At 32.1% G+C, this 24,611-nt stretch overlaps 5 protein-coding genes and 2 non-coding genes across 15 annotated transcripts in view; 5 read left to right on the top strand and 2 right to left on the bottom strand.

The window, feature by feature from the left end:
* The first annotated feature begins 204 nt into the window (after positions 1-204).
* On the top strand, positions 205-2,690 carry LOC108553131 (epidermal retinol dehydrogenase 2). 3 transcript variants are annotated; one of them, XM_017907907.1, is made up of 7 exons: positions 205-266; positions 1,378-1,554; positions 1,625-1,801; positions 1,883-2,032; positions 2,102-2,358; positions 2,420-2,545; positions 2,624-2,690. In XM_017907907.1, the coding sequence occupies exons 2-7, from the start codon at positions 1,411-1,413 to the stop codon at positions 2,688-2,690; spliced, it is 921 nt and encodes a 306-aa protein (XP_017763396.1). In that variant the 5' UTR covers positions 205-266; positions 1,378-1,410. The 3 variants fall into 3 exon arrangements, with proteins under 3 accessions (XP_017763396.1, XP_017763395.1, XP_017763394.1); XM_017907906.1 differs by lacking the exon at positions 205-266 and adding an exon at positions 892-918; XM_017907905.1 differs by lacking the exon at positions 205-266 and adding an exon at positions 1,199-1,202.
* A 1,093-nt stretch (positions 2,691-3,783) lies between these two features.
* Sym (symplekin scaffold protein) lies at positions 3,784-8,927 on the bottom strand. Its single transcript, XM_017907895.1, has 16 exons — positions 8,712-8,927; positions 8,275-8,471; positions 7,970-8,203; positions 7,610-7,896; positions 7,312-7,541; positions 7,055-7,240; positions 6,528-6,970; positions 6,181-6,453; positions 5,926-6,109; positions 5,368-5,609; positions 5,125-5,303; positions 4,879-5,039; positions 4,671-4,806; positions 4,213-4,577; positions 4,008-4,085; positions 3,784-3,870 (listed from the first exon to the last, which is right to left on the bottom strand). The coding sequence occupies exons 1-16, from the start codon at positions 8,763-8,765 to the stop codon at positions 3,784-3,786; spliced, it is 3,336 nt and encodes a 1,111-aa protein (XP_017763384.1). The 5' UTR covers positions 8,766-8,927.
* A 705-nt stretch (positions 8,928-9,632) lies between these two features.
* LOC108553124 (ketohexokinase) lies at positions 9,633-11,143 on the top strand. The gene is made up of 3 exons (XM_017907896.1): positions 9,633-9,813; positions 10,057-10,653; positions 10,732-11,143. The coding sequence occupies exons 1-3, from the start codon at positions 9,671-9,673 to the stop codon at positions 11,141-11,143; spliced, it is 1,152 nt and encodes a 383-aa protein (XP_017763385.1). The 5' UTR covers positions 9,633-9,670.
* A 614-nt stretch (positions 11,144-11,757) lies between these two features.
* On the bottom strand, positions 11,758-15,616 carry LOC108553128 (Lipid droplet subset dehydrogenase 1). Of its 2 annotated transcripts, none has more exons than XM_017907899.1 (8): positions 15,541-15,616; positions 13,684-13,843; positions 13,201-13,355; positions 12,921-13,098; positions 12,707-12,836; positions 12,498-12,621; positions 12,044-12,169; positions 11,758-11,984 (listed from the first exon to the last, which is right to left on the bottom strand). In XM_017907899.1, the coding sequence occupies exons 1-8, from the start codon at positions 15,597-15,599 to the stop codon at positions 11,915-11,917; spliced, it is 1,002 nt and encodes a 333-aa protein (XP_017763388.1). In that variant the 5' UTR covers positions 15,600-15,616; the 3' UTR covers positions 11,758-11,914. The 2 variants fall into 2 exon arrangements, with proteins under 2 accessions (XP_017763388.1, XP_017763390.1); XM_017907901.1 differs by lacking the exon at positions 15,541-15,616 and adding an exon at positions 14,787-15,002 and having other exon boundaries at positions 11,759-11,984.
* Positions 15,617-17,450: 1,834 nt separating this feature from the next.
* TRNAI-AAU (transfer RNA isoleucine (anticodon AAU)) lies at positions 17,451-17,524 on the top strand. Its single transcript has one exon. It is a non-coding gene; the product is annotated as a tRNA-Ile (tRNA).
* A 1,696-nt stretch (positions 17,525-19,220) lies between these two features.
* Positions 19,221-24,611, top strand: part of LOC108553143 (uncharacterized) — a 13,382-nt gene continuing 7,991 nt past the window's right edge. The window contains exons 1-2 of one of the 6 annotated variants that reach the window (XM_017907929.1): positions 19,221-19,371; positions 20,577-21,723. Coding sequence is in view for 1 of the 6 variants with exons in the window: in XM_017907925.1 (XP_017763414.1) it covers positions 19,552-19,602 (51 nt within the window). In the remaining 5 variants the exon portion in view is untranslated. Of the gene's footprint in view, positions 19,603-19,650; positions 19,833-20,576; positions 21,724-24,611 lie in introns of those variants that run through there. The other 5 variants (XM_017907928.1, XM_017907931.1, XM_017907927.1 and 2 more) reach the window with 5 other exon arrangements.
* On the top strand, positions 20,272-20,344 carry TRNAR-ACG (transfer RNA arginine (anticodon ACG)). The gene has a single exon. It is a non-coding gene; the product is annotated as a tRNA-Arg (tRNA).

The following is a 24,611-nucleotide window of genomic DNA, read 5'->3' as shown; positions in this document are numbered from 1 at the left end:
TCGTTGGCTGATGATAACGCGTCGCCTAGTTGCCTAGCAACACGACGTGATAATATGATACCACGTGTGATACAACAAATACCATACATTAATAACATTACATCGATTAGCTTCGTTAACAGTCGAATGAAAAGTAGGGGAATAATTTGTTCGCGATGATTACAAGCACGTGAGACGTGTGGTCTTCGTGATTTTTTTTTCTGGCAACTTTATTGGCAACCCTGCTGACAACCTGATTCGTGAGCATTCGGATGCAGTAAGCATTGGTATGAAACGCGAGTTTTAATTGCATATATTAAAAAATGCGAAGTTTAAATTATACTTTAATTTTTAACATAAATAGTAACTTTTCAATATAATAAGATATAAAATATAGGGAAAGCAAAATTACTTAATTTATTCTTAAAATAACTATTATAATTTGCATATCCTTAAAAATAATTCGACTCAACGTAAATATTGAATAAAATGTTTGTTTTTTTATTATTGTTATTATTGTAATTATATCGTCTGAAAATGACAAATGTATTTAATGCCCGCTTGATACATATTTATGATACGGATCGATTATCTAGTTATAAATTTGAAAACCGAAGTAAAATATAAAATAAATACAATTTTTAATTATATCTTATTATCAGATTATATAGCAAATTGTATAATTATTTGTACTAATGAAATATTAATATACTGTTGAATTTATTGCAGTTGCTAAATTTATAAGACAAGCAATTTGAAGCATTTAAAAGGTTAAATAAATCAAATTTTTTATGGTCTTAGGATTATCCTCTTTAACCGTTAGTTGTTCTTAATTGAAAGTACATCAAAATTGAAATTATTTTATTTAAGTCTATTTAAAACAGCATAGAAACAAAAGTAACGGTGGTTGAAAGTTTTGAAAAGCAAATTAATACCGTGGTATGTATTATAAAATTTAACAATTAGTAATTTTTATTACATTCATCGTAAAATGTATATTATTTCTTAATATCAATATGAACTAGTTTAAATAAATTTTGAGTGGCATCGCCTTCTCTTTTCGTAATGTCATGATATGTTATCTTAAAGTCACGACGTAATTTGATATAAAATATAAATATCTTTAGATCCAATAAATTTTCTTTCACCCGCTTAATTAATTCAAATTGTTCCGTGACACGGTCACATTTTTAACTGTATTTATTACTTTACCCAACAAAATGGTAAGTGTTACAATAAATATATATAATTAAAGAGAAAAATTTATTAACCATTCTAAATTTATAACGTTTAAGAAATGAAATCATTTTAATAACTCACTATAATAATAAAATATTTTTGAACAAATGTAATAAATTAATTTAATAATTTGAAGATAAATATAAGTTTCTATTATAGGAGAGTTTAAGAAGAAACTTGAAACCACCAAAAATGTTATTAAGAATGTATTCTCTAGTTATTCTAATACTAGATCTTGTGACACTTTTATTTGGGATATTTTTTGCTATTGTAATTGCACTATACAGAATAGTTAAACCTCCACCATTGAAAAATCTTCATGGGGAAGTTGCAATGGTAAGAAAATTATATTACTTTGTTTATAAAAAATTTATTAAATCTGACATGTATTGTATTGTGATTTTAGGTTGTTGGTGCAGGGCGAGGCATAGGTAGAGAATTAGCAATTCATTTGTGTCAACTTGGTGTTAACGTTGCTTGTGTAGATATTAACATTGATAGTTGTGATGTTACTGTACAACTAGCATCTAAATCACTAGGAGTTGCTAAAATGTACATTTGTAATATAATAGACAAGAACGAAGTAAGTACAAAATTTATAAAACATTTATACCCATCATATAATAAGTACTACATTGATTTGATTGAAAATCAAATATAATAGGTAGCTCATACAGTGAATATTATTCAATCAGAGTTAGGTGAAGTTACAATGCTTTTCCACTGCTGCAGTATACCAAGTCCTAGAGCATTACTTCAGGATCCACCAGAAATAAGGCATACAATTGATTTAACAGTTCTGAGTCATTTCTGGGTAAATATCGTACATAATACATATTTTATTACAATACTTATAACCTTTCACAATGAATTTTATTTTAAGTTATTGGAGACAGTTTTACCTTGTATGGAAAGTGTTGGTAAAGGGCATATAGTAGTTTTGTCATCTGTGGCTGGTCTTTCTGGTACTGCCACAGGAGGAAGCAGAGTTTCTTTATCCACTGCACAATTTGCAGTCCAAGGACTAGCTGAATCATTACATACTGAATTAAGGCATTCAAACAGTAACATCATAATTACTTTAGTTCACGTTTATCCATTCATTGTGGGCGCAGAAGTAGCAAAAGATATTCGTTTTAGGTAAACAATAAAATAAATATATTTCACTGTATCGGAAATTTATTTTTCTTAATTCCGGCAGAATACCGAGTTATTTTGGTACTATGCCTGCCACAGAAGCAGCTAAACAAATTTTGGATGGTGTTCGTCGAAATTATGCGGAATTTAGTGTACCTGGATATTTACTTTATTTAGGACATATTCTTAGGTAAATTGAATTAAATTGAATGTTAATATTATTAAGTGCATTAAGTCTTATTTGCAATTAATTTTTTTACATTTTTAGAATACTTCCGAAGAAGGCATCGTTTATGCTGCGTGATCTATTAGACACTGGTGTTGATTTTGGATGATATTTAATTTTCTCAATTAAATATGAGAATGTATTTTTATTATATAGTTGTAATATACATTGCAAAATATTGCAAAAGAAAATTGTTAATAAATTTTTACAATGATGTGCAAAAGAATTTCGACGTATCAACGAATATGTAAACGAATATCTTGTTTAATTTTTATATATTATTTTAATTCTGAAACATTTTTCAAGATAGATTAACGTTTCTAACGTGCTTTACGATTTTAGTATAAAATTTCACATACGTTTCATTCATTTTTACATACTATAATATTTATATAAAACAAAATAGTACAATATATTAGTTTATTAATAAATTATCATATGCACCACATATAAAATATATTATTTTGTGGCACAATTGAAAAATTAAGAAGCATTTGAATAGCTTCTATACTTACGTTTTGTAACTTGTTTGTGATAAACAATATATATGTAAATGAATAGAATGTAATACACAAATACTATTCATAATTCAAAAATAACCTATATACATAGCATCAGTATTATGACGATTTAATAGTAAAATATCTGGATGTACAGGAAACTGTACTGTAATTATTAATCTTGTAAATAGTATATACACAAGTTTGTGCCTATGGGTTACTTTTTGAATTTTTTGTTCATAATTATGTGCATGTTCCACGAAAATATTAATAAACAAGTGTCAACTATCAATTGTAACATCATTCGATCTTTTCATGAAAACAGGAATACCAAAAAGTTGTTCAATCGGTGGTATATAAAATCGAAACTACATTTATCTAAGTGTAAATAAGAACATACTATATAGTGAAGATAGTAGGTATATACATTTACACGTAGGCAAAGTTCTATTTACAAAATAGGAGTAAATAGACGTTTGTCATAGCTATAAAATTAATTGAATTTTCAGTAAATTCCGAATAAAAAATATTTACATTTCGTATTTGATTTGATAAATACGTGGATCTAACGTTTCAGATTACTGAACAATTCAGATATGACTGAATATGAACAAAAAAATTTATAATTTACAAGGTAAATTCATTAAAGTTGGGACAATCTGTTGATGATGATTCAAATCCCAACACTGGAATGAGTTTATGCTAATCTAAACCAGGTGGAGCTGGTTCTGAAACATCAGTTTCCATTATATCTGGTTTTTGTTCGTTCAGATAATCACCGGGTGGTGCCTGAAAGAAATTTAAGGAAAAACTATTTGGATCAGTTCATATATTTATTATCTTTTTTTCTTTTTTTCTTTTTTCCTTTTTTTCTTTTAAATGATAATATAAAAATCAACTCTTTATATACAAGTGTTTTTACTCACAATGTCAAATTCATCATGAATGTCGCAAGGTGATTTACCCTGAATGACATCCATTATTGACTGCGGAATGTGCGCTTTCTGAAATACCATACCATTTTTACATAAAATTTTTTCTTTTTTTTTTTCTAATAAAATAATATACTATTATAATTATAATTACCTATTAACTATTATAATTCTTAAGAAAGTATATCACTGGAATTACCTGATTTTCGGCAAAGGCTTCGACATGTGCTAATAAGGGTGCTCGTAAATTGCTTGCCATTTTTAACGCTTCGGCCAATTGTGCTGGAGGAAGTTGTAATATAACCGCAAAACTTTGCGGTTGCGTACGCTCACAACATTTTACAAAACCTTCCCAAACTTTTGGCTGTTTCCAAACTTGCTTAAGAATTAACCGTTGAAGTATATTCATAACAAATCCACTTAACCTGGGATATAATGCCAAACTTTGTATCACTGTTCGCATCAATAATGTGGGAAGCGGTGTCATCTCCATAAGATGTTGCATTACAACAGCTACAGTTTCTTGCGTATATATTTGTTTTTCCGCAAAACATAGAGACGTGGCTATAAATTGATATTATTAAATATAAAATTTGGATAATGAATTGAAAAAAAAATTTTTTTTAATGAATTATAAAAAAGTTTTATATGTTATACCTTTTATAATTGTCTTTAATTCTGCTTTGCTTGGATCTATATTATGTAAAGCAATTAATAATTCAGCAGGTGTAATAGGAGATGTATGAGGTACACCACTTTCATTATTGTGAGTGCCTAACAGTCTGTTAAATACCTATGAAAAGAATCATTGTAATGTGATATAACATTATTTGCAATTTGTATAATATTATCTCATATCATTTACCTCTTTAACTACAATAGGATTTAACTTTATGAGTTTTGGAAGAGCAGCTATAACTTCTTTCTTTGTTAAACCGTTTAGAACTGGTATTAAAAATCGAACGTCTGAAACTCTAGTTTGATAAAGTTCTCGCACCCTTGCTACTAATTCTACGCTTGGTGCAGCTGAAAGTGAAGACAACGTTATGAATGTCGAATATTAAATAAACGTTAAAAAAGTGTGAAAAAATTATACAGTAGATTATAATACATTTTTCTGTAAGGATATGAATAATTCTTGTAACTAGTGTCTCAGCGCCTTTAGGGCAATTTTCAACTAATGCCAGTAATTGTGGGCTGCCCATTCCCAAAGATCTTACAGGTCCTTCTACTAATCTAAGGACCATACGTTTTACATCTGGACTCATGGATGTATAAACTCTCGCCAATCTAAGAAAACAGCGATAATAGAAATTTGTATTTATTAAATGTATTTATTAAGAAAATAACTTACTCATGAATTAAATCTTGATGTTCACTCAACAGAGCAAGATATAATCCAAGGCAAGCTCTTGTAGTTGATTCAGTCCATTGGGTCTCTACTTGTGGCCTACCTCGATCTTGTCCGAAGACGATTTCGGGTGGTGTATGAAGTCGTAGGAAACCTAAATAAAGAACCGCGTACTCTTCAATGAGTTTACTCAATTCGGGACGGCTATATAGCTGACATACTAATTGTATAGCAGCTTCCCTTATCTATTTATGAACAGAAATTTAAAAAGTTTAATATATATAAAATATTTGTATTATATGATAAACCCTTCCCGATCCTGTGTTAACTCGACATCATATTTTTTCAATCCATTTTAACTTTAATATATAAAAATATCTCTTTATATTGTAATTTTATTTCACATAGATATGTCAATATAAATACATTATTGGTCACGAGTATACAGAAATAGTGTCAAACATTAAATAGCATTACTAAGTATGTTATTAAATATGAATCAGTTGGGATAAAACGTCGAATGTTATTTGGATCGTGAAGAGCTATATAATTACAACTTACAGTATTATTTTCATGGCCAGTATGACATAATAATACATTTAGGAAAACTAATTGTTTTGTTGGTCGACGAACAACCATTTCTTTTAACAACTGCAATGGCACTAATCCTCTTGTTTCATCAGAAGATACCATTTTTAAAGCTTCAACAGCATCTTCAGTGATTAAAGGAGCTTCCAAGTACAGCCTTTTTAAAGTGCATTAAAAGTTAATGTTATGTATTTTGTTATTAAATATTTCACAGCAAACAGTTGTTACCTATATAGCAATGTGTCGCGATCTTTGCCTTGAACTAAATCTATTGCGGATACTAAAGTACATAACAAAAAGTTGTAAGCTTGATGCGGAGCTTCTTGAGGCTTTGTACATAACGTAGTTCGTCTTTGAAAACCTTGAAGTAATGCATATTCTTCATACAACCAACCTAAAGCTAAGTCTAAACGATTTCTCATATCATCAGTAATATAACGTAACACTGCTTCTTTAATATATGGATTAAATGTTGCAGCTAGAGTGGTTAAAATTTTTGATCTAAAACGTAATAAATACAATTTTTTATCTCAGTGATATTTTCAAACAAATAAACAATTAATAAAGTAATCTACCTTATGGCTGCCACACCACCAAATACTGCTGTTTTTTCAGAAAGTAAAATTCGATTTACAGCCATCAGTAACATCTTTTCTTTTACTTCTTTTGACAATGGTTTTGTAACTTCAGATAATTTTAACGCTTTTAAACGCGTTCTTGCTTTTGCTAGTGACTTTTCATGTGCTTCTAAAGAAGCTTTTGCTTCTTTCTCTTTTTCTCTGTCCTTTTCACGTTTACGTTCTCGTTTCGCTTCTGCTACACTAATAGTAGGATTTTTTACTAAATCTTCCATTACAGCATCTTCATCCTTGGCATCTTTTTTTTTCTTTGTTTTAGCTTGTTTTATTTGTGATGCTAATAATTTAGCAATCGTTTGTCGCTGAATATTTATATCAGTAGTGGAAGTAGGCAGATATTCTCTTTGAAAGATGGTTGTCATTGTGTCAGGAACCCATGCCTGTTAATGGAATGTTTTTAATATAAAAAAAAACAAAAGGAAATAATAAAAATGCCAATGATTACTATGTAGAACTTTACTTACCATGCTATCCATTACTAAATCTGTAGCAATTTCTACGCTTAATCTTTCCGCAATAAAGCTTTCTGAAAGTTCAATCAATTCTGGTAATTTTGAGGTGGGCACTACGTTAGACACAATTTCTGGTTCATCTGGTATTACAGGAGCTTCAATTTTAACGCGTTTTGCAGCAGAAGATGCAGCTGCCTCCTAAAAATCATATAAATTTCTAACATGGAGCTATTATTAAATTTTATAATAAAAGTTGATTACACATTTACTTGTTGACGTTTTTTCATACGTCGAATTTCCTCTGGTTTTGGATAAGCTTTAAGAATTTCTTGTTCTTTTGCTCCCAATTGTGTTAATTGTTTAGCTATTGTAGATGCAAATTCTATACTAGCTGGATGTTTCATTAATCCTAACAGGGTTAATTTTAATTGCTTTTGCACACTAGTTACTTGAGAATCAGATAATGTGGGTGGTAGATCATGTTGTAATCTTTGTAAAGCTACAAATTGATGCCTTTTAATTATATAATTAATATGACTAAGTAGTTCTGCTGAAAGGTTTGTGTACCTTGTATTACACCTGACATAAATTGAGGTCTTGTTTTAGCAATCAATGCTAAAGATCCCATGCATGTCATTAAATTGACACTGCTAACATGTGGAGAACCATGAAATTTAATTAACAAATCCATTACATCATTTGCCTCTTCCTCTAATTTTCGTCTACGTGCTATTTTTAATGTTAGTGGAATATCTTCCAATGAAAAATCATCTGGTTTTTTTGGAATATCTGGATCTGGGTATGTTTGTATTAGAACAACACCTTCGAGAAATTTTACAGCTTGTGTTCTAATTCTATATGTAAAAAAATTTAGAAATTATTACTTAATTAACATGTATAAAAATAAGAATTAAAGAATCTTTTTACCCATCATTATCACTATCGATCATATTTATAATTTGAACTTTAAGAGTACTAAGTTGATTCCATGCTACTTCCATCTCTGGTGTAACAGTAGTAGCACTGGATATCCATTTTAATGCTGCTCTCAATATTCTCCCACTAGCTCTAAGAGCCCTTTTAGCAACAGCTGATGATTCGTCAGAAACTAATCTTAAAAGTACTTGAACTACACGTGGAATTATTTCTGGTTGTTTTACCCTGAAAATAAAATATAATTATTTTATTAATAATGAAAGTGTTTTATCATAAGTTCCAACAATGATTATTACCCAGCTTCTTCTATGAAACCTGTAACTGTTTTCTTAACTTCTGCATTTCTATCTAAAGAAAATTGTAATGTTTCGTCCAAATATAATGGAAGTAATTGAGGTTCTTTGTTTATTAAGATTTCTTGAACTTTACATAAATTTGTGACTTTTACATCTTCTCTTAGATTTTGGGAAGCCTCATTTAACCATTCAACTATCTGTAAGATATAATGCAAATCAAAATATTGATATATTTCTTTTTTATATAGCAAAGATGATACGAATGGTATAATTATGAATTTGTCCTTTTCTGACATCTCTTACAAATAATAATAATAATAAATATTTGTTTAATTATCATAGTGATTATATAAAAAATTCCTATGTATTGTAAATGCTCTTTTTGTATTCATAAAATGCGTTTGGGAAATTATAATTTGAAAGGTTAAAGCACTGACCAAATCGCCCGGTCCTTTTTCTTGTTCTGTTCTTCTATGTATTCGAGGATCCATTGTATTTAATTCTAAATTATCTAAAGCTAAATATAAACAATAATTATTCAAAAAAGAGTTGTCGAAGAATAATCAGGCGAAGCTTCGATATGTTAGTTAATATGTGTTCTCTGCATGGATTTAGCCTACTTAAGAGACAGACAATGATTCTACTTATTTAACAAAAATTTTATATCTTTCTATATACGAAATTTTTTAAATATTGTATTTAAAAATTCAGTTGATAAACAGTAAACGCTGTCTTAATATTCAACAAAATCGTTTTCGTTGCCATCTTGGCATTTTTCGTTGTTCTCTAAGCGCTATAATCGTCTCATATCGACGAAGCGGGAACTTGAAGGTTTTTTTTTTATTTTGCATTAATGATTCTAGTATATTAATACTAGATTGTGTCCATATAATTTTCAAATATAATGTATTAATCTATTAATGTATATTGTAAAAAGTGTTGCTTCATATGTAAAATTAACGAAATAGAAATCTATACTTTAATAATATTATTCCATTCTTCATAAGTTACGCTTACATATGTAAAAGAAAACCTTTGAATGTATTACATAAACGAAATCTTAAAGAAATCAATACAGTTTGTACAAGTATATTTAATTTGCTCTACAACTGCTGAATTTCAGTATCACTGTAAGCATAAAAATAGGTAGGTTTAAAAGTTATCAACATACTTTTGCTCAAAGTGTCAAGGGTCAAGTAGATTTAATCGATACATATGTACTTACTTCACCTAATCCGACAGATGATAAAGAAAAAATTGTTTGGATTAAACGAAAAATATAGCTTGTTATCAAATCATAAAATGTATTTGTACATATGTTAGATGATCATAATTCTATCATCTCTGGAGTAGAAGAAACGTAATGTGACTTGTGTATTCACAATTATTAAGTGAAATGATTTCGAGTTTTTATGAGAAAATTATTGGTACGTCTTCATCAATGGAGTCGAACCAACAAAAGATTCTTTGTGTTGGATTAGCTTGTCTAGACATTGTACAAACGTGTAAACAATTTCCTACGGAAGATTCTGATCAAAGGTAAATGATATCCCATACGCGATTGCGCAGTGTTATCCTTAGTTCGTTATTTACATTGATCAACTGACATTTATAAACGTGTAAACAATGTGTTTTTGATTGACGTGCAATATTGTTATCATTATTAATCGATATTTTTAATTATTCTTTGTAAAAAATAAGAATATATTTTTATTAAATTAATAATTTTATATGTGATAATTTTGACAATGAAAGTTGCTTAGTTTTTTATATGATTTACAGGTCTGTAGAATGTAGATGGCAAAGAGGAGGTAATGCATCTAATACTTGTACAGTTCTTTCTCAATTGGGAAGTTCTTGTGAATTTTTTGGTACTTTAAGTGCTGAAGAACATTTAAATTTTTTGCAAAATGATATGCAAAATTACAATATAGATTATTCTCATTGCCCTATGGCAGAAAATATAGGATGTCCAACATCTACTGTTATTTTGAGTTTAAGTTCTGGTACTCGCACAATTTTACATCATAATCCAAATCTGCCAGAGTTAACATTGAAGAATTTTGAACAATTACATTTAGAAGATTATAGTTGGATTCACTTTGAGGGTAGAAATTTAAGTGAAGTATTATCTATGATGCAGTGCGTGGAGAATTATAATAACATGTTGAATTACAGTCAAGATACAGACAGCAAAGAAATAGATGCAAATCAAGTGCCAATTACGATTAGTGTAGAATTAGAATGTCCAAAACAAGAGCTGTTAGATCTACTACCTTATGTTGATGTAACATTTATATCTAAAGATTTTGCTCAGAGTAGAGGGCATGATAACATGAGCGAAACATTGAAAAACATTAGTGAAGATGCCAAATCTGGGTATGAATCTCTGTAATAGGTATACCTTAAATATCTATTTACAAAATTAATATATTATGAAATAAATTTTTTTTCTAGAGCAACTCTTATATGTGCTTGGGGTGACAGAGGGGCTATGGCAAGAACTCCAGATAATATTATAGTACAATCTCCTGCATTTTCACCACAGAGGGTTGTGGACACCTTAGGTGCAGGAGATACTTTCAATGCTGCAGTACTGCATTTTTTAAATAAAGCAAAATTGGAATTTATTAGAAAAAGAAAGTCAGATCCAAATGAAACAAATAGTTTACAGAAAGATGTGAAAATAAGACAAAATATTAAAAGGAACTATAACATTGAAAGCATAGAATGTAGTCATACAGAATTTATTACACAAAATATTTTACAAGCAGCTGTAACTTTTGGTTGTCAAGTAGCTGGTGCTAAAGTAGGTTTAAAAGGATATACTAAGTTAGATGAAATTTTCAAAAATGCATTAGAGAGTTAATCAAAATATCACGTTAAATTATATTGTATATAAATATATTGAAAAACAGATTGTAATTAACCCATTAAAAGTTCAGAAAATTGGAAAATATTCGACCAAAATATACCTTTCTTTTATAAATTGGTAGTTAGTACACAAATGTAGAATAAGAGAAATAAAAACATACTATTAGTCATTGCTAAAGATAAGGAAAATTATATTCAAAATTAAAACTTTCCAAATCATGTACCTGTAACAGTCACGGATGGAGTAACGACAGTGCGTTAGATTATCCCGTGAATGCTACAAACATTTAAGCGATTAAAGGAAGTTGTTATTCAAAATTCCAAAGAGTTTACACGAAATAAAATTTATAATGTTTCGTTTATGTATATATTAATAATTATTGTTATTTGTATATTAATAATTAAATATAGTTTTTATGCATATGAAATAATGAATATAATTGAAGTTTTATTAATTTATTTATTTTATTATTATTAGTTGTCAGAAAAAGAACATGTAAATATGGATTTACACGAAGATCAAGAAATATTTTCTTATTTGTATTTTAATTATTACATAATTACTCTTACAAATGATTAACAATAACTAATCTTCTAAAAATCTTCTAAAGTTATCTACAACTTTGTGGGCAATAATTATAAAAATCAATCAAAAGTATAAATAGATAAACATAAGATATTTCTTTTTCTTTTTATGAACAATCATTGTAAATCAAAGACACCAAATTTTTTTTTAATATTTTGTTACAAGAATAGTAGATATTCGTTAACTGTCTGGATATAAATTAGTATCCACAAAGTCTACTAGTTGTTTCATGCATGAAGGTGGAGTACATCTGAAATCAGAAAAAAATGTTACAAAACGATAAAAAATCTGTGATAGTATGTTACGTACCTTATAATCTTATTAATATGAAACCAATAGGTGGGAATGCTTATTTCCTTGTCGTTTCGCCGCTGCGCTTGAACTATTTTAGCAACTGCTTCTTTTGGTGAAACCATCCCCAAATGATCTGGGAACCTAATAAAGATAAAAGTAGTTCAAATATCATTATATACATTAGTTGTTTCTTAGTTTTAAATTTTATTTTACGAGTAGCGTTATATTTGATTAGTAAAAAATAATTTTATTATATGAATTTCTATACCTCTAGTCCAATAATCGAGTCTGCATGTAAATATATTATGTAAATGATATTAAATAATCGGATAATAATCAGTCGTATATTAAAACGTAAGATAAATTCGTAGATAATGAATCTTGTTAGATTAATAAATAAATTTACATTAAAAATTTTGTGTTATTAAGTTAATTAGTTTTTTACGTAATGTTATACGAGATATTTTACCTGAATTTTGGATTTTTGCAAAGTCCCGTATTTACTACGTATGGATAAATTGTTGTAAAATTGATATTTGATGTTTTTTCTTTATTTAATATTCGAAGTTCTTCGTTCAAAGCCTCCATGAATCCTACAGAAAATTATGATGCAAAGATTCAGGAAGTTTATATATCCCAAGCGCGGGTTGATAAAAAAAGCAAAAACATAATTTTTACCTCTTACTGCAAACTTTGAAGCGCAGTAAGGGACTAGGTTGGCCACACCGATAATTCCAGTCATCGACGAAAGTGCAACGATATGACCATAATTTTTCTGAATCATGCTAGGTAAGAAAGCTTGAACGGTCTATAGAAAATTTATTTAGTTCAAATGAGATAAATGGAACCCTCTTTTTATAAAAAAAAAAAAAAAATGTGTACAATGAATTACCCAACAATGTGCCAACACGTTGATATCAAATATTCGTTTAATTTCCTCAGGTGTGTGATCGAGAAAAGCATGACAGGGCATTATGCCCGCATTGTTAATTAAGATCGTCACATTGCCAACTTCTTCTCTCACCTTTTCAGCTGCTTTAAAAACTTCTTCCCTGTTCGATACGTCACATCTACGGATTGCGTAACGATACGATAATGACAGAAATTGCACTTTCAACGCATTTTCTGATAATTAATATTAAATCAGAAAATGTCATAAGACTTTTACATACACGTATCCGTATGCTTTACTTGCGCTAATCCTATTAATTTCATTCACGGTTTCATCATTTCCCTCTTGATTCAAGTCCCAGCAAACAACGATTGCTCCCAGAGACGCATATTTCAAAGCCAATTCTTTACCAATTCCGCGACCAGCGCCTGTTATCTGCATAAAAGAAGCGTGTCACAAATTTGAATGTTATACAAATTATTTGCATGAATTCGAACGAATATCGTAATATGCAGTTATTGTACAAATATGATTTTAGAGAGATACAATGGAATGAAATCATAAACAAAGAATTTATGTAATTTTTTACTTGATTACATATACTTTATGTATAAACTCGATTATTCGGAAACATTGATCGTTTTGTCTTTTTATTTTCATAAGTTGAATCGAGTATTTTCCAAGTTTAATATTTAAAGAATTACAAATAATTTAAAAACAAGAAAACAATCTTAAAAAAAGAGATATTGTATTTGTCAAATACCAAGACAATTTCATCAGCTACACTCTTCTCTTCAACCGGGACGAATAATCTATATATTCCTTCACCGATGTAATAAAGAATCTTCAGAAGAACCAATAGCACATCTGCCACGACCAATACACCTCCATACGCCGTCACCATGATTTCTTGAAATACTGCCCTATAAGAAGTGCAATCAATGAACAAAGGTAAAAATTATTTCTATGTAACAATAAATGCATTTAAGGTAAACATTTTTCAATAATGTGTAAAGTTTTTCGTATTTGAGATTTTAACAGTTGTAAAATAAAAGTACGTTACTGGTATGTTTAAAACGATCCACGAGATCGAATAATTACATATAATGCGCATTACGAACTGAATTTCGAAGATATACATATCGTATAAAAGGTAAAATGTCGAAGTGTCAAATTTACATTAGATAAAAATAAATTATTGACAAAACTGGTTTTATGTAATATTTCCTAGTATTACATGATGAAATTTTACAGTATGCTAATATGCTTGTTATATTATGTACATATGTTTATTAGATAAAGTTTTTAGTCAGAAATTAATTTTTTCGTTTTAGTGCAAACAGTGTTTAATAAACGGGTTATTTTATATTGTAAGCGAACCTTAATAAACGAGAGGCGAGAAGTACATATATAGAAACAATGCTTTTAAAACGATGATTATGTAAAAATAAATACAAACTGAAAAGAATTCGATATTTACAATTGGAAAACAATTTTAATTGATAATCAGCTAACAGATAACAGAACACTTGATAAAATTATCTTTGATGAATAATCATATTTAATATATACATAACAAAAAATATGATAAAAAATATGATATAATATAAAATATATACATAACTAAAATAATCATAACTAATATATACATAATAAAAATAATCATATCTAATATATACATAATAAATATAGTATAACAAAAATAAGTTTGTTACTTCTATTTATCTATATAAAGTTTATCAGTACCTTTTTTATATTTTTCGAAGATAAATCTAATATAATGGCAAGATTGTGGAAAGCCATGATAATATGATATAATGCGTTGGCAAAATAAGAAAACTCATTGATAAAGTATATCATACATACGTATATTTAATCTGCTTGTGTTGGTTGTGTTTTGTATATGAAATTATTTATCAGAGAAATGTGAAAAACTAAATGTTAATTGAGTTAATATTCTCCAACACACGGCAAACCGTTTTAATTGTAAAAGTAAAATCCTAGGACAAAAGCGTAAAATTTAGATGAAACACAATGATGAGTTACGAACCGCCGTTGTTCGAGTTCAAACCGCGACTAACAAGAAGCTAACCACCCATCTTTATCTATAACGTTTCTCTGACCAATACCAAGGAGAATGTTTGCACTGTTATCGGCCAATCGCTGGCTATAGGATGATCATAATTATCGAACAGAATAGCAGTTGGAAACGCATACGGTCGTGTTGAGGATTTCCGGAAGCCCGTGGTAATATTAAAAAAGGATGTTGTCAAATTTGTCACGTATTATTATTACAAAGTAAATCTTTCTGTGAACTAAATATTGTTTATTCTACATTTAGGTCAGTATTGCACACTTTCGACGAATATACGTTACAGTTTCTTTGATTCGGATATGACGATTGCGTCGAAGAATTTATTAAGGAAAAAGAATCAAATGAAAATAAGGTGGAACACGCACTGAAAGGATCACCTTTGTCGATGGAACTCTTTTATAAAAACAAACTCGTATTGTTTCCGCGACGACACAACGTTCTCGGAATGTCAATTTAAACGACGTAGTAGCTCGATCTCGCGCGTACACAATCGGTTCTTTTGGTTCTTTCTTCTTCCGAAATTACCTTTTCACTGACGGTGAATCAATTTCAGTTTGGACCATCGATGACTTTCTGTTTTCCATTTTCAGCTCACCGGTAAAAAAACACACGACTGTCACGATGACCCTCAACTCGATAAGTTTCTCCAATGAAAGTACGATAATGGGAGTGCAAAAAATGGAAGGAACCGTTCAAAAATATAACGGTAACACGTGCGTCGCTTTCGCTGGTGTACCTACAGCATCTCTCGCACAAAACTGTGCAGACACTTTGTATACTGCACTCGCTCACGATATCAACTTTCATATATAATTTACGCAATCACTTTCGCTTTGTGATATCCATGCTACACGTATAAGCTTGGTTCGTAACTGTATATACTTAAATTTATCAGGAAAACTTTTCAACCGCTTTCCTTCGGATATCACCTTTCTAATTAATCGAAACATTTGTATTTGATCCTTCGGCATAAAAATTGATTTCTGCTTTGTAAAGAGAAAAAATTTAATGTGTTTTTATACGCGACTATTGACTTTTTTACGTCTCGATCATGTGTTAAGAAACGCATTTAGTTATATTACAGTAATTATATTTTGTGAATATAATTTGTAATAACTAGTTTTATGCTGAAAAACTAAATTCAAAATAACAATTTTTAACAAAATCGTGTAAGTGTCCGAAATCAGAATTACAACAGGAGCTCGTAATTGTGAATATCTCGTTCTATAGATAAAGAATACTAGATAAGATAAAAAAAGAAAGGGAAAAAAGTGGGGATAATGAAGCTCGAGTTTATACTCAGATGTATTTGCGGTGCATGTATTTCAATTAGCATTGCGATGTCATAGTTAAATAGATTAATTTCTATATTTGCGCAATGGAATTTATAATCACGATCGTCGATTACAATTTTTCAAGTTGAAAGTTCAATTTTGTTACTAGTCTTACGTTTCTTCTGACTATAGACAATGGGTCAATGCACCAATTTATCGATTTTCCATTGGGACATAAAACATCTGGTTCTAGTCAACGAATGAAAGTCAACTTCTTTGTTATTTTTGCCACTCGTCGTTCCGATTGTATAACACGAAGAACCACTGTGGTTCATTTTATCGGATATATGTATATGCTTCAATTACATGATGTATATATATTTGCTTATGTATACATGCATCAGGAACTTCTTCTTTTCCTTTAATGATAGAGTAAGATGTTTTATACGTATTGTAGTAGTAATAATTATGGAAATATATTTTTGTATTCATACTTCGTATTCATGCGAGTATATTTAAGCTCATTAGTAACTTGCATCTAATTTAAGTTATTATGCATTTAACTTGTTTTGTACATGTGAATGGAATGCTTAAAATTCTCTTTTAATTCGTTTCGTAGTATGTTCGCTTCCTAGAGGTTTCTAATTTCATGGTTTTACATAGATAAGGAGTGCGAAGAGTATATGGAATGATTAGTCGAAGTGAGTCTATACAATTAATCATTCAGTAAGTTACAATTTCCCTATGGAACATGAAATTCGGTCTTGACCTCGAGGTTTCGAGATTTTCCCTCTCGCTGCATCGATAAAAGTTTCATTCGCAATGTAGAACTATTGTTAGATTGCCTGATGTACGTAAGAGACGACAGTCTATTGATCGTTACTTATTGCTTCTAAGAATGAAATCAATATAGGGTTCACGACCCTTTCTTTATAGAAAAATTTCTTTATTGTCTAACGTTTCAAATAATGTTTTAACGAAAAAAGCCAAAATACTTTTTTCAAGGAGCTGTAATGTGACAAGTTAGATTGATTTAAGTAGTTTTATTTCTAATTTTTTCCCCACTCTCCACTCTCTCCTCTCCTCTCTCCCACTCTCTCCTCTCCTTTCCTACGGTTGTTGAACATCGAGTTCTCATATGAATCCAGGATGTGGCAGTAAGGCCCATTAGCTCAGTTGGTTAGAGCATCGTGCTAATAACGCGAAGGTCGCGGGTTCGATCCCCTCATGGGCCAAATGTTTTTTGGAAATTGAAAAAAGTTGTATTAGTTTTGAAGCTAATAAGACAAATTTTGTTAATATGGAACGTGGGCGAATTATTTAATCATTTTGCTACTTGTCATCATTTTGAAAATAATACAAATGTTTTGAATAAAGTACTTGTTACCATAGATGAGATATAAGATCACAATATGAAATTTGACGTGTATGTCATGTTCTGAAATACCGATCGTGCAACAAGTCAAAAAACTAATGAAGTATAGAATGTACCTAACATTGCGTGTATTTTTTCCATGATGTGTTTCTGAACACTAGCGCTCTCTTATCATTTCTGTGTCACCCACTACGTTGCCGACAGAATATTGAAATTGATATAGTGTATGGTGGGAACTACAAAAAATTCAAATAAAGCATTCCGCTCTTACGATAAAAATGAATTTTGATTTATAAAAAGTGACTATACAATTCATATATAATAAAGCACTTCTAAATTCTGTTAAACGTCTGAGCAATAACGTTTTTAAACAGAATCAAAAGAAATAACAAGTAATATAAATTAAGAACTATGTGCTCTATCAAAATTATATGACGAAAGCATAAATATACTTTTGATTAACAAAAATTGTATAATTTATTTGGTTTATTGTTAATAATAAATTGATAAAGGTATAAATTTTCGAAAAAAATTAAAAGGATTAATGAATTATTGGCCATTATAAAAAAAAATGATTATCAGCGGAATCGGTAACAATCGAGAATTTTCGTAGATATTCGGCTAATCGCTGTCTATAAAAGAATCACGCAAGCTGTGATCGAATCATTCGTCAGCTTGACCTCGAGCAAGTTACAATAAGATTTTGTTCGCATTTGTCAGAAGTGGACTTGATATGGTTGATGGTTATTGGCTAAATCCTAGGCTAACTGATAGTCACTGTTTAATCAACTCAACTCAGATCACTTTCGCCCCTCCTCTCAAATAATTTAATAATAATCTTTTAGATTATTTAATGGTTTATTATTATAATATGATTTGGAAGAATTTATTTTTATTCCATTGTTGGTTTGTTTGTGCCTCATCATTGGGATCTTTATTCCATTTGTTTGACTTTTGTTATTTCTAATCCATTTTCTGTTAGATTTAAGTATTTTCTTTACAGGTTTATTTAGATTTTTTATTCTAGATTTTGTTTAGAGGACATTGTTCGATGTTGCTGGATGCATGCGTTTAGTTCTAAATAGCTATATGTATGACAGATCCCTAAGTTGACAAGCTTATTGTGCGTGCTTTCTTATTAATATTGTAATTTCATTCTATGCTGAATCGGTAATGCTGGAAATGATAAGGGATTCTATAGTTCTTGTTCTAATGTTTTTCCTATACCTCAACCATGATGTAACAGTTGGTTCTAAGGTGTGTACGTAAGGTAACAATTTACCAACTACCGATCAAGTAGAGACAACGGGTAATTACAGTTGATTGCTCGGATATAAAATCCACTCATATTTCGTAATACTTAATAAATATCTGTGCGATGACTTATTGAAATGACATGATTTTGCACTTTTGTAATAACATAATAACAATCAGGTTATTTACGAGAAATGTTTAAGGATGTATATAACTGTTCGAATATCGGCGATGCATTGCAGACGGTATTCAACTCCCGGGCAGCCACCTGTCGCGCGCATGCGTATTTACGGTAAAACACCTCGCTGTTCGTTCCTGAGTGTCAGTGTAAACCAAAATGGCGAGTGTAACGATAGTTCGTGACAGCTCTCAGCGTGTTTCGCTCGTGTTTTTGAGTTTTTGAACGGGACGCGCGCGGTTATGTGGTTCACGTGACCGATCTAACTACGAAGGGTGAGTGAAGAATGATGATTTATTCGTGGCAAACAGCGATACGCGATTTTTTTGAACTTCTCCGACCGGATCGACACCCTATTTTCGATGGACAGTGGCGGGGTGACATTGACGTTACTCGTTGAATTAAGTGATTTTTCGGTTATTCGTACATCAGAATATTTTACTTTCTAACATCGAATGCCTACCACCCGTATTAACATGAACAACGGAGGAATATCTCTTTCTTGGGTGTGTATTGCTGATTGTTCCAAAACGAAGGAACATTAGAAAGAAAGATCGTTTGATAGTGTTGATTATTATTGTTCACGGAAGTGTCACGAGTTGTGTATTGTTTCGAAAGTCTGAGTTCTGTGTCGTGCATGTTTGAACGTGCACCGTTTACATTCTCAATCCCCGATTGTAGGGACTGTCGTGCGTGCGATATTTTTTAATTCTAACGCTCGTTTCTGTTTGCTACGGTGAGTCAATATTCCGTCACGATGGCATTAAGTGTCGTGTAATATTTTCACGCGATTCGAATTTCTTGCTCGTTGATTCGTTAATGTCTTTCCTTGGTGTTTATGAACATTGCTTAACGTTAGTTAATACAAAATGTCAGGGGTTAACTGTCATTTACGCAATGTCATAAATATTTAATCAATGAAAGAACTATTTTTACGTCATTTTGTTCTCTGTTAATGAAGTCATCCTCAATAAGATTTTAAGAAAGTATTTTGTGATATAAAATGAACAAAATTTCTCTTTCTTGTTATCATATAGAATAATCTTAGGGAAATTATATAGAATAAGAAGATATTTATTAGTATTTAAGCAATATATCGATTTGTTCAAGATATTTGTAACAAACGATTTGTATGTGTATTACTTGTAATGAATTTAATAATACTTTAACTAGTTGGTCCTGTGGCGCAACGGATAACGCGTCTGACTACGGATCAGAAGATTCCAGGTTCGAATCCTGGCAGGATCGAGTGCTTTTTTTTTTTTTTAGTCATTATAATATCATTTCATTTTCATTATATTTTATCATTATATTTAGAAACGAATTTACAGATATCAGTTATGACTGATTTTTAATGATTACATTAAGTTAGGAATATAACGAATGTTGTTTTCGTTGAGAACCTTTATCACAACTATTTTCTCTTTGCATGAAAAATATTTTTGATAACATTGTCGTATTTTATTGGATATTGAAATAGAGAGTAAGCAAGAACGAAGTTTTTCGCAAGCACAAGCAACGAGTCCCTCAAGAATCTCCAGGAATAGTACGCATTCCAGACAGGCCACAACGATGCCGGTGCACTTTATTCCTCCCTTTGCATTCTTTGTCTCGAAAATTCACCCGGAAGATAAACACAGTGTGACGAGATTCGAATCCGTAGATCACTCGTAATCGCTAGCTAAAATTTGTCGAGTTTCTAATTGAAACACACTAATTCGAATTAAAAAAACATTAAATTTGAAAATGTACATTATTAAAAAGTTGAATTGGAATGCTCTAGAAAAATTCATTGAACCTTGCAACTTTGCATATCATAGAACCTATTGCACGATATCAAGTGAAAGCACTAAATTTTGTTCTACAATGTGGCAAACTTTCTCTTTTATTCCTTTTTTTCTTTTCGATGAACATTTCTATCCAATGCCCGAATCTTGTTGGTTTCCAAAGATATAACTAGCAACACTGTTTATTTTCTAACGTTTGTACATTTAATTTTTCATTATGCAAATCGCTCGATCTCATCTCTCGCGAACGTACGCAATGATATTTGGGTGACGCTAAAGCATCCAATACGCACGGCTACCGCTTACGAACGGGTAGTGAAGTCGATTAATTGCCATTCGGTTATTGGTTTACTATAGATGACGGTTGGCGCGCGAACGCACGTTGCGTCGGACAAATTGCGCAGATCTGGTGATTCTATATTCCGGCACGAATTATCGCGTGCGTGTCGTGCGAGCAATTCGCGCAGCTGTCGATCGGCGCATATCTCGTTCGTGGTCTCCTTCGAACTTCCGTCCGGGGACGTGAATTTCCACGACAGGATGTTCTTCTATTCCCTCCACTGCTACTCGTGGTGCAAACGAGTGGAACGGATCGTGATTTTTCTCTCTCCTCTCTCTATTCCTCTCCGTCTAGTCTCCCTCTCCGCGGCTAACACGTTCGTTTCCTCTGACGTTCACTTTTCTTAGCCCGCGTTACGCCGCTCGTGGTAATTCGACACTTGTGTATACATATTACAGAAGCACAGTTATCTTCTTGCGATTTCATTTTCATAACCTGTTAGATCCGAAGAAGAAAGTTTATCTGGGTTAGCAAACGCTAACGCATCACTTCTCGATCCCGTAAGTGTACCAACCGCTTGTTTCTTTTCCGCGATATTTCTTACATACGTAATATTTTACGTAGAAATCGACGTCATCCATTGAGTCCTTGCTTAAATAAGTATGTTTTATTTTTTCTTTACGACACATCATCGATGTGGAAATTCAACAACACCGACGTAGAATCCATTGTTTTCTCTGCTCATGATCGGAGGATCCTCTTTATCCAGGACGCGAGTGCAAGTGAAAGGGAACTCTTCTTTCGGTTATCTTTGCAATGTGGACAATAAACAATAGCGCACGGCAGGAGCGCGTCACGAAATCTTTATCGTATATATATCTATTCCTTTGCTTTCTTTTCTTATCGCCTTGAAATATCAGCTGCTCGAGAGGTAGCACTTACTTAATCACTGTAATTTATTGTACATCGTACCTATCGCTCGATCGCGTTACCTTGTCACGTGTCCGTACAGTTTGTTTACGTTCTCTTTTTCGCGATCTGAAGCTATCTTCAGTTCGCGCCGGTCGAACGAATTCTCGCATTTTTCTCTTCCTTTCGGATCTCTCGGGCGTGTAGATGGAGCCTATAGCTCTTTTTTCGTCTGCTGCGCGTTTGTTTCACTCTCTCTCTTCATCCCCGATATCACTTTTTCTTTTTCTCCACCGCAAGGATTTTCTCCATTTCGATGAGGTTATTTTCAGTTCTGATCGTTTTTGTAGTTCTCGTTACTCTTTTCAATTTCAACGTTTGATTCGATTTCGACGAGGTTGCGTCTCTTGCTGCAGCTCTCTAATGAACTACCTCCGTTCTGCCCCCGATTTTGCGTAGAAATTCGCGCTGGCTGATTAAAAGATACTCCCGCTACGCCATAGAGACGTGTTCCCGTAATCTCATTGAACACTATTTATGGACCGTGCACGATATTACCATGCAGAGGATATACCACGATACCAGCTGAAAAGCAACACGTTTCATGAAAACAAGACCATCGCGTCGAGAAAATTAGATAAATCAGTGAACGGAAATAGGAAGCTAACGATTAATCCGTCCTTCAGTGGTCGACCTTGATCGTTGTTTCGGCCGCACTTGATTCCTAGAAACATAAAAACTCGTGTAAACAAAACGTACCAGAACAGTTTCTTGGTTAAAAATAATTTGTCGCTCGCGAATCGCGTTGCTTCTGAACTTGGAAATGCATTTCCTTTTACACAAGGGTCACGATGGATTAACGAATCGAAGTGAATCGAGTTAATTGCACTGGTAAAAGTTGCAGGTGGCCCCGACGCGTGTACGTATTTGGCGCGCTCCCGATCATTTCGAACATCGCAAAAATAGATCGAAGAAGATTACCTCGAACGTTATTGCTGACACGAGCTGCTTTCGATACAGAACCTTGTACGCTCGATTCGTAATGCTTTCGGTGTTGACTGCTTCGCGCATCGCCTCGTTTTGTTATCGCCGCATAATGCACTACGACTAACTACCGAAAAATACATTAGCAGATAATACGGTATTACTGACCATCGAAAAACATACTAACCCAGTCGCATAGTAACCGCGTTCGTATTTCCGAAAACATTTATTTCAAATCACAGTTCTTTTGTCCCATCGGATATTTTCGATATAGGATTAATCACTCGGTTAATCTTTTAACCGGAGATGATTATATTGTTCAAATGAATTTTCACTTAAATTGTTCGCACATCGATCGAAGAATATCTATCGCTGAGCACGCATTATCGTTTAACAATCGTGAATGTCCCGACGGGTTAACTCGTCTTCACAAGTTTCTCGTAGCACGTGCAGAGTGCGCTTTCGGCTAGCGAACTCCCGCGGTTAAGAGGTTAAGTTGCAAAAATCAGGGTTTATCGAGCATAGTGTAGTGTCTTAATAAACAGCAAGGAAAGCGAGTCCCTGCTTTCTCACCGGTTTTGCACGAACGCAAGCGTGACTGCCAGTTGCATTAGAAGCTTTCGCTTTCAGAAACATATACATTACAAGTTATTATCGAGTCACGACCGAAGCCGCGTGTGTCGCGGCGCGGTAAATTATGGACGCGCTTTTATATTTTCTCCGGCGATAGATCCTCCCAGGTATTCAACCGTTTTGCGCGAATCGGCTCTTAGAGTGGATCCTCGAATTGCTCGTAATAGAAAGCAACGTATCAACGGATACAAATACGTATTAATAGCCGTCTTAGTCGATAGTTAATTCGTAACACGGTATGCCAATATTAGATTTTTTTAAATGTTAGCAATGTTTCAGTAACATTTCAAAGTCACCTCTGTGTTCGTTTCCAAGAAGATTTTACCACCACTTTCTATCTTTATACCGACATTCCTGTTATTCAGTTTCTACGAATCAATCGCAGATGGAGCTGATGTTGTAAACTAATGACAATTGAAATTGATTGGCGTGTCGTGAAAGTTAGGTGGTCGAAGGGCGGGCAAAAACGTTCGGCAGATTCGCACGATTCGTGGAACGCAAAGCAAAACGTGCTAAAACGGATGCACAGAGGAAACAATTAACATCGTGGTGTCTCGTTAGTAACGGCCAGACGATTCGTTATTGTGACAACCAATTATTACCGGGCTGTCCTCGTCGCTTCTAGCCGTAGGAAACAAAGTTAAATTTATTTTTAATTGCAGGGTTATCGCGTGGATCGAGCTCCCGTTAGTGTTGCGGGACTTTGGACACTCCTTTGGATTTTTATTAGTACGTTAACCTAACTTTCCACGGATAATTGTAAAGGGGATGACGCGGGAAGTTATGGACAGTCAGAAGGTCCGATATATATTGTCCAGGGGCGGAAAGTTTAGCCGGTGACATCGATCAGATTAGATAGAAGTCACGGCGATAAATTTCATCGGACAGTCGATCGAGTCGCGAGGCAAAGTTCGATGGAAAG

This window comes from Eufriesea mexicana, unplaced genomic scaffold (assembly GCF_001483705.2).
Source record: "Eufriesea mexicana isolate 0111107269 unplaced genomic scaffold, ASM148370v2 scaffold9443, whole genome shotgun sequence".
Taxonomy (NCBI): domain Eukaryota; kingdom Metazoa; phylum Arthropoda; class Insecta; order Hymenoptera; family Apidae; genus Eufriesea; species Eufriesea mexicana.
The sequence above is the reverse complement of the archived record's forward strand: the minus strand, read 5'-3'. Positions and strand labels throughout refer to the sequence as shown.

Excerpts from the sequence above, each read along its gene's own strand:
- LOC108553128 (XM_017907899.1), bottom strand. The coding sequence starts at position 15,599 with ATGGAAAACAGAAAGTCATCGATGGTCCAAACTGAAATTGATTCACCG. Across the intron at positions 13,099-13,200 it reads AGTAAAGCATACGGATACGT|ATGTGACGTATCGAACAGGG; the intron begins GTATGTAAAAGT and ends CGCAATCCGTAG. Across the intron at positions 12,622-12,706 it reads TTCAAAGTTTGCAGTAAGAG|GATTCATGGAGGCTTTGAAC; the intron begins GTAAAAATTATG and ends AATTTTCTGTAG.
- Sym (XM_017907895.1), bottom strand. The coding sequence starts at position 8,765 with ATGGATCCTCGAATACATAGAAGAACAGAACAAGAAAAAGGACCGGGC. Across the intron at positions 8,204-8,274 it reads GGTTTCATAGAAGAAGCTGG|GGTAAAACAACCAGAAATAA; the intron begins GTAATAATCATT and ends TTTTATTTTCAG. Across the intron at positions 5,040-5,124 it reads TCATATCCTTACAGAAAAAT|CTGCACCAAGCGTAGAATTA; the intron begins GTATTATAATCT and ends CTTCACTTTCAG.
- LOC108553131 (XM_017907905.1), top strand. Across the intron at positions 1,555-1,624 it reads TTCATGGGGAAGTTGCAATG|GTTGTTGGTGCAGGGCGAGG; the intron begins GTAAGAAAATTA and ends TTGTGATTTTAG. Across the intron at positions 2,546-2,623 it reads TATTTAGGACATATTCTTAG|AATACTTCCGAAGAAGGCAT; the intron begins GTAAATTGAATT and ends TTACATTTTTAG.
- LOC108553124 (XM_017907896.1), top strand. The coding sequence starts at position 9,671 with ATGATTTCGAGTTTTTATGAGAAAATTATTGGTACGTCTTCATCAATG. Across the intron at positions 9,814-10,056 it reads ACGGAAGATTCTGATCAAAG|GTCTGTAGAATGTAGATGGC; the intron begins GTAAATGATATC and ends TATGATTTACAG. Across the intron at positions 10,654-10,731 it reads AGTGAAGATGCCAAATCTGG|AGCAACTCTTATATGTGCTT; the intron begins GTATGAATCTCT and ends TTTTTTTTCTAG.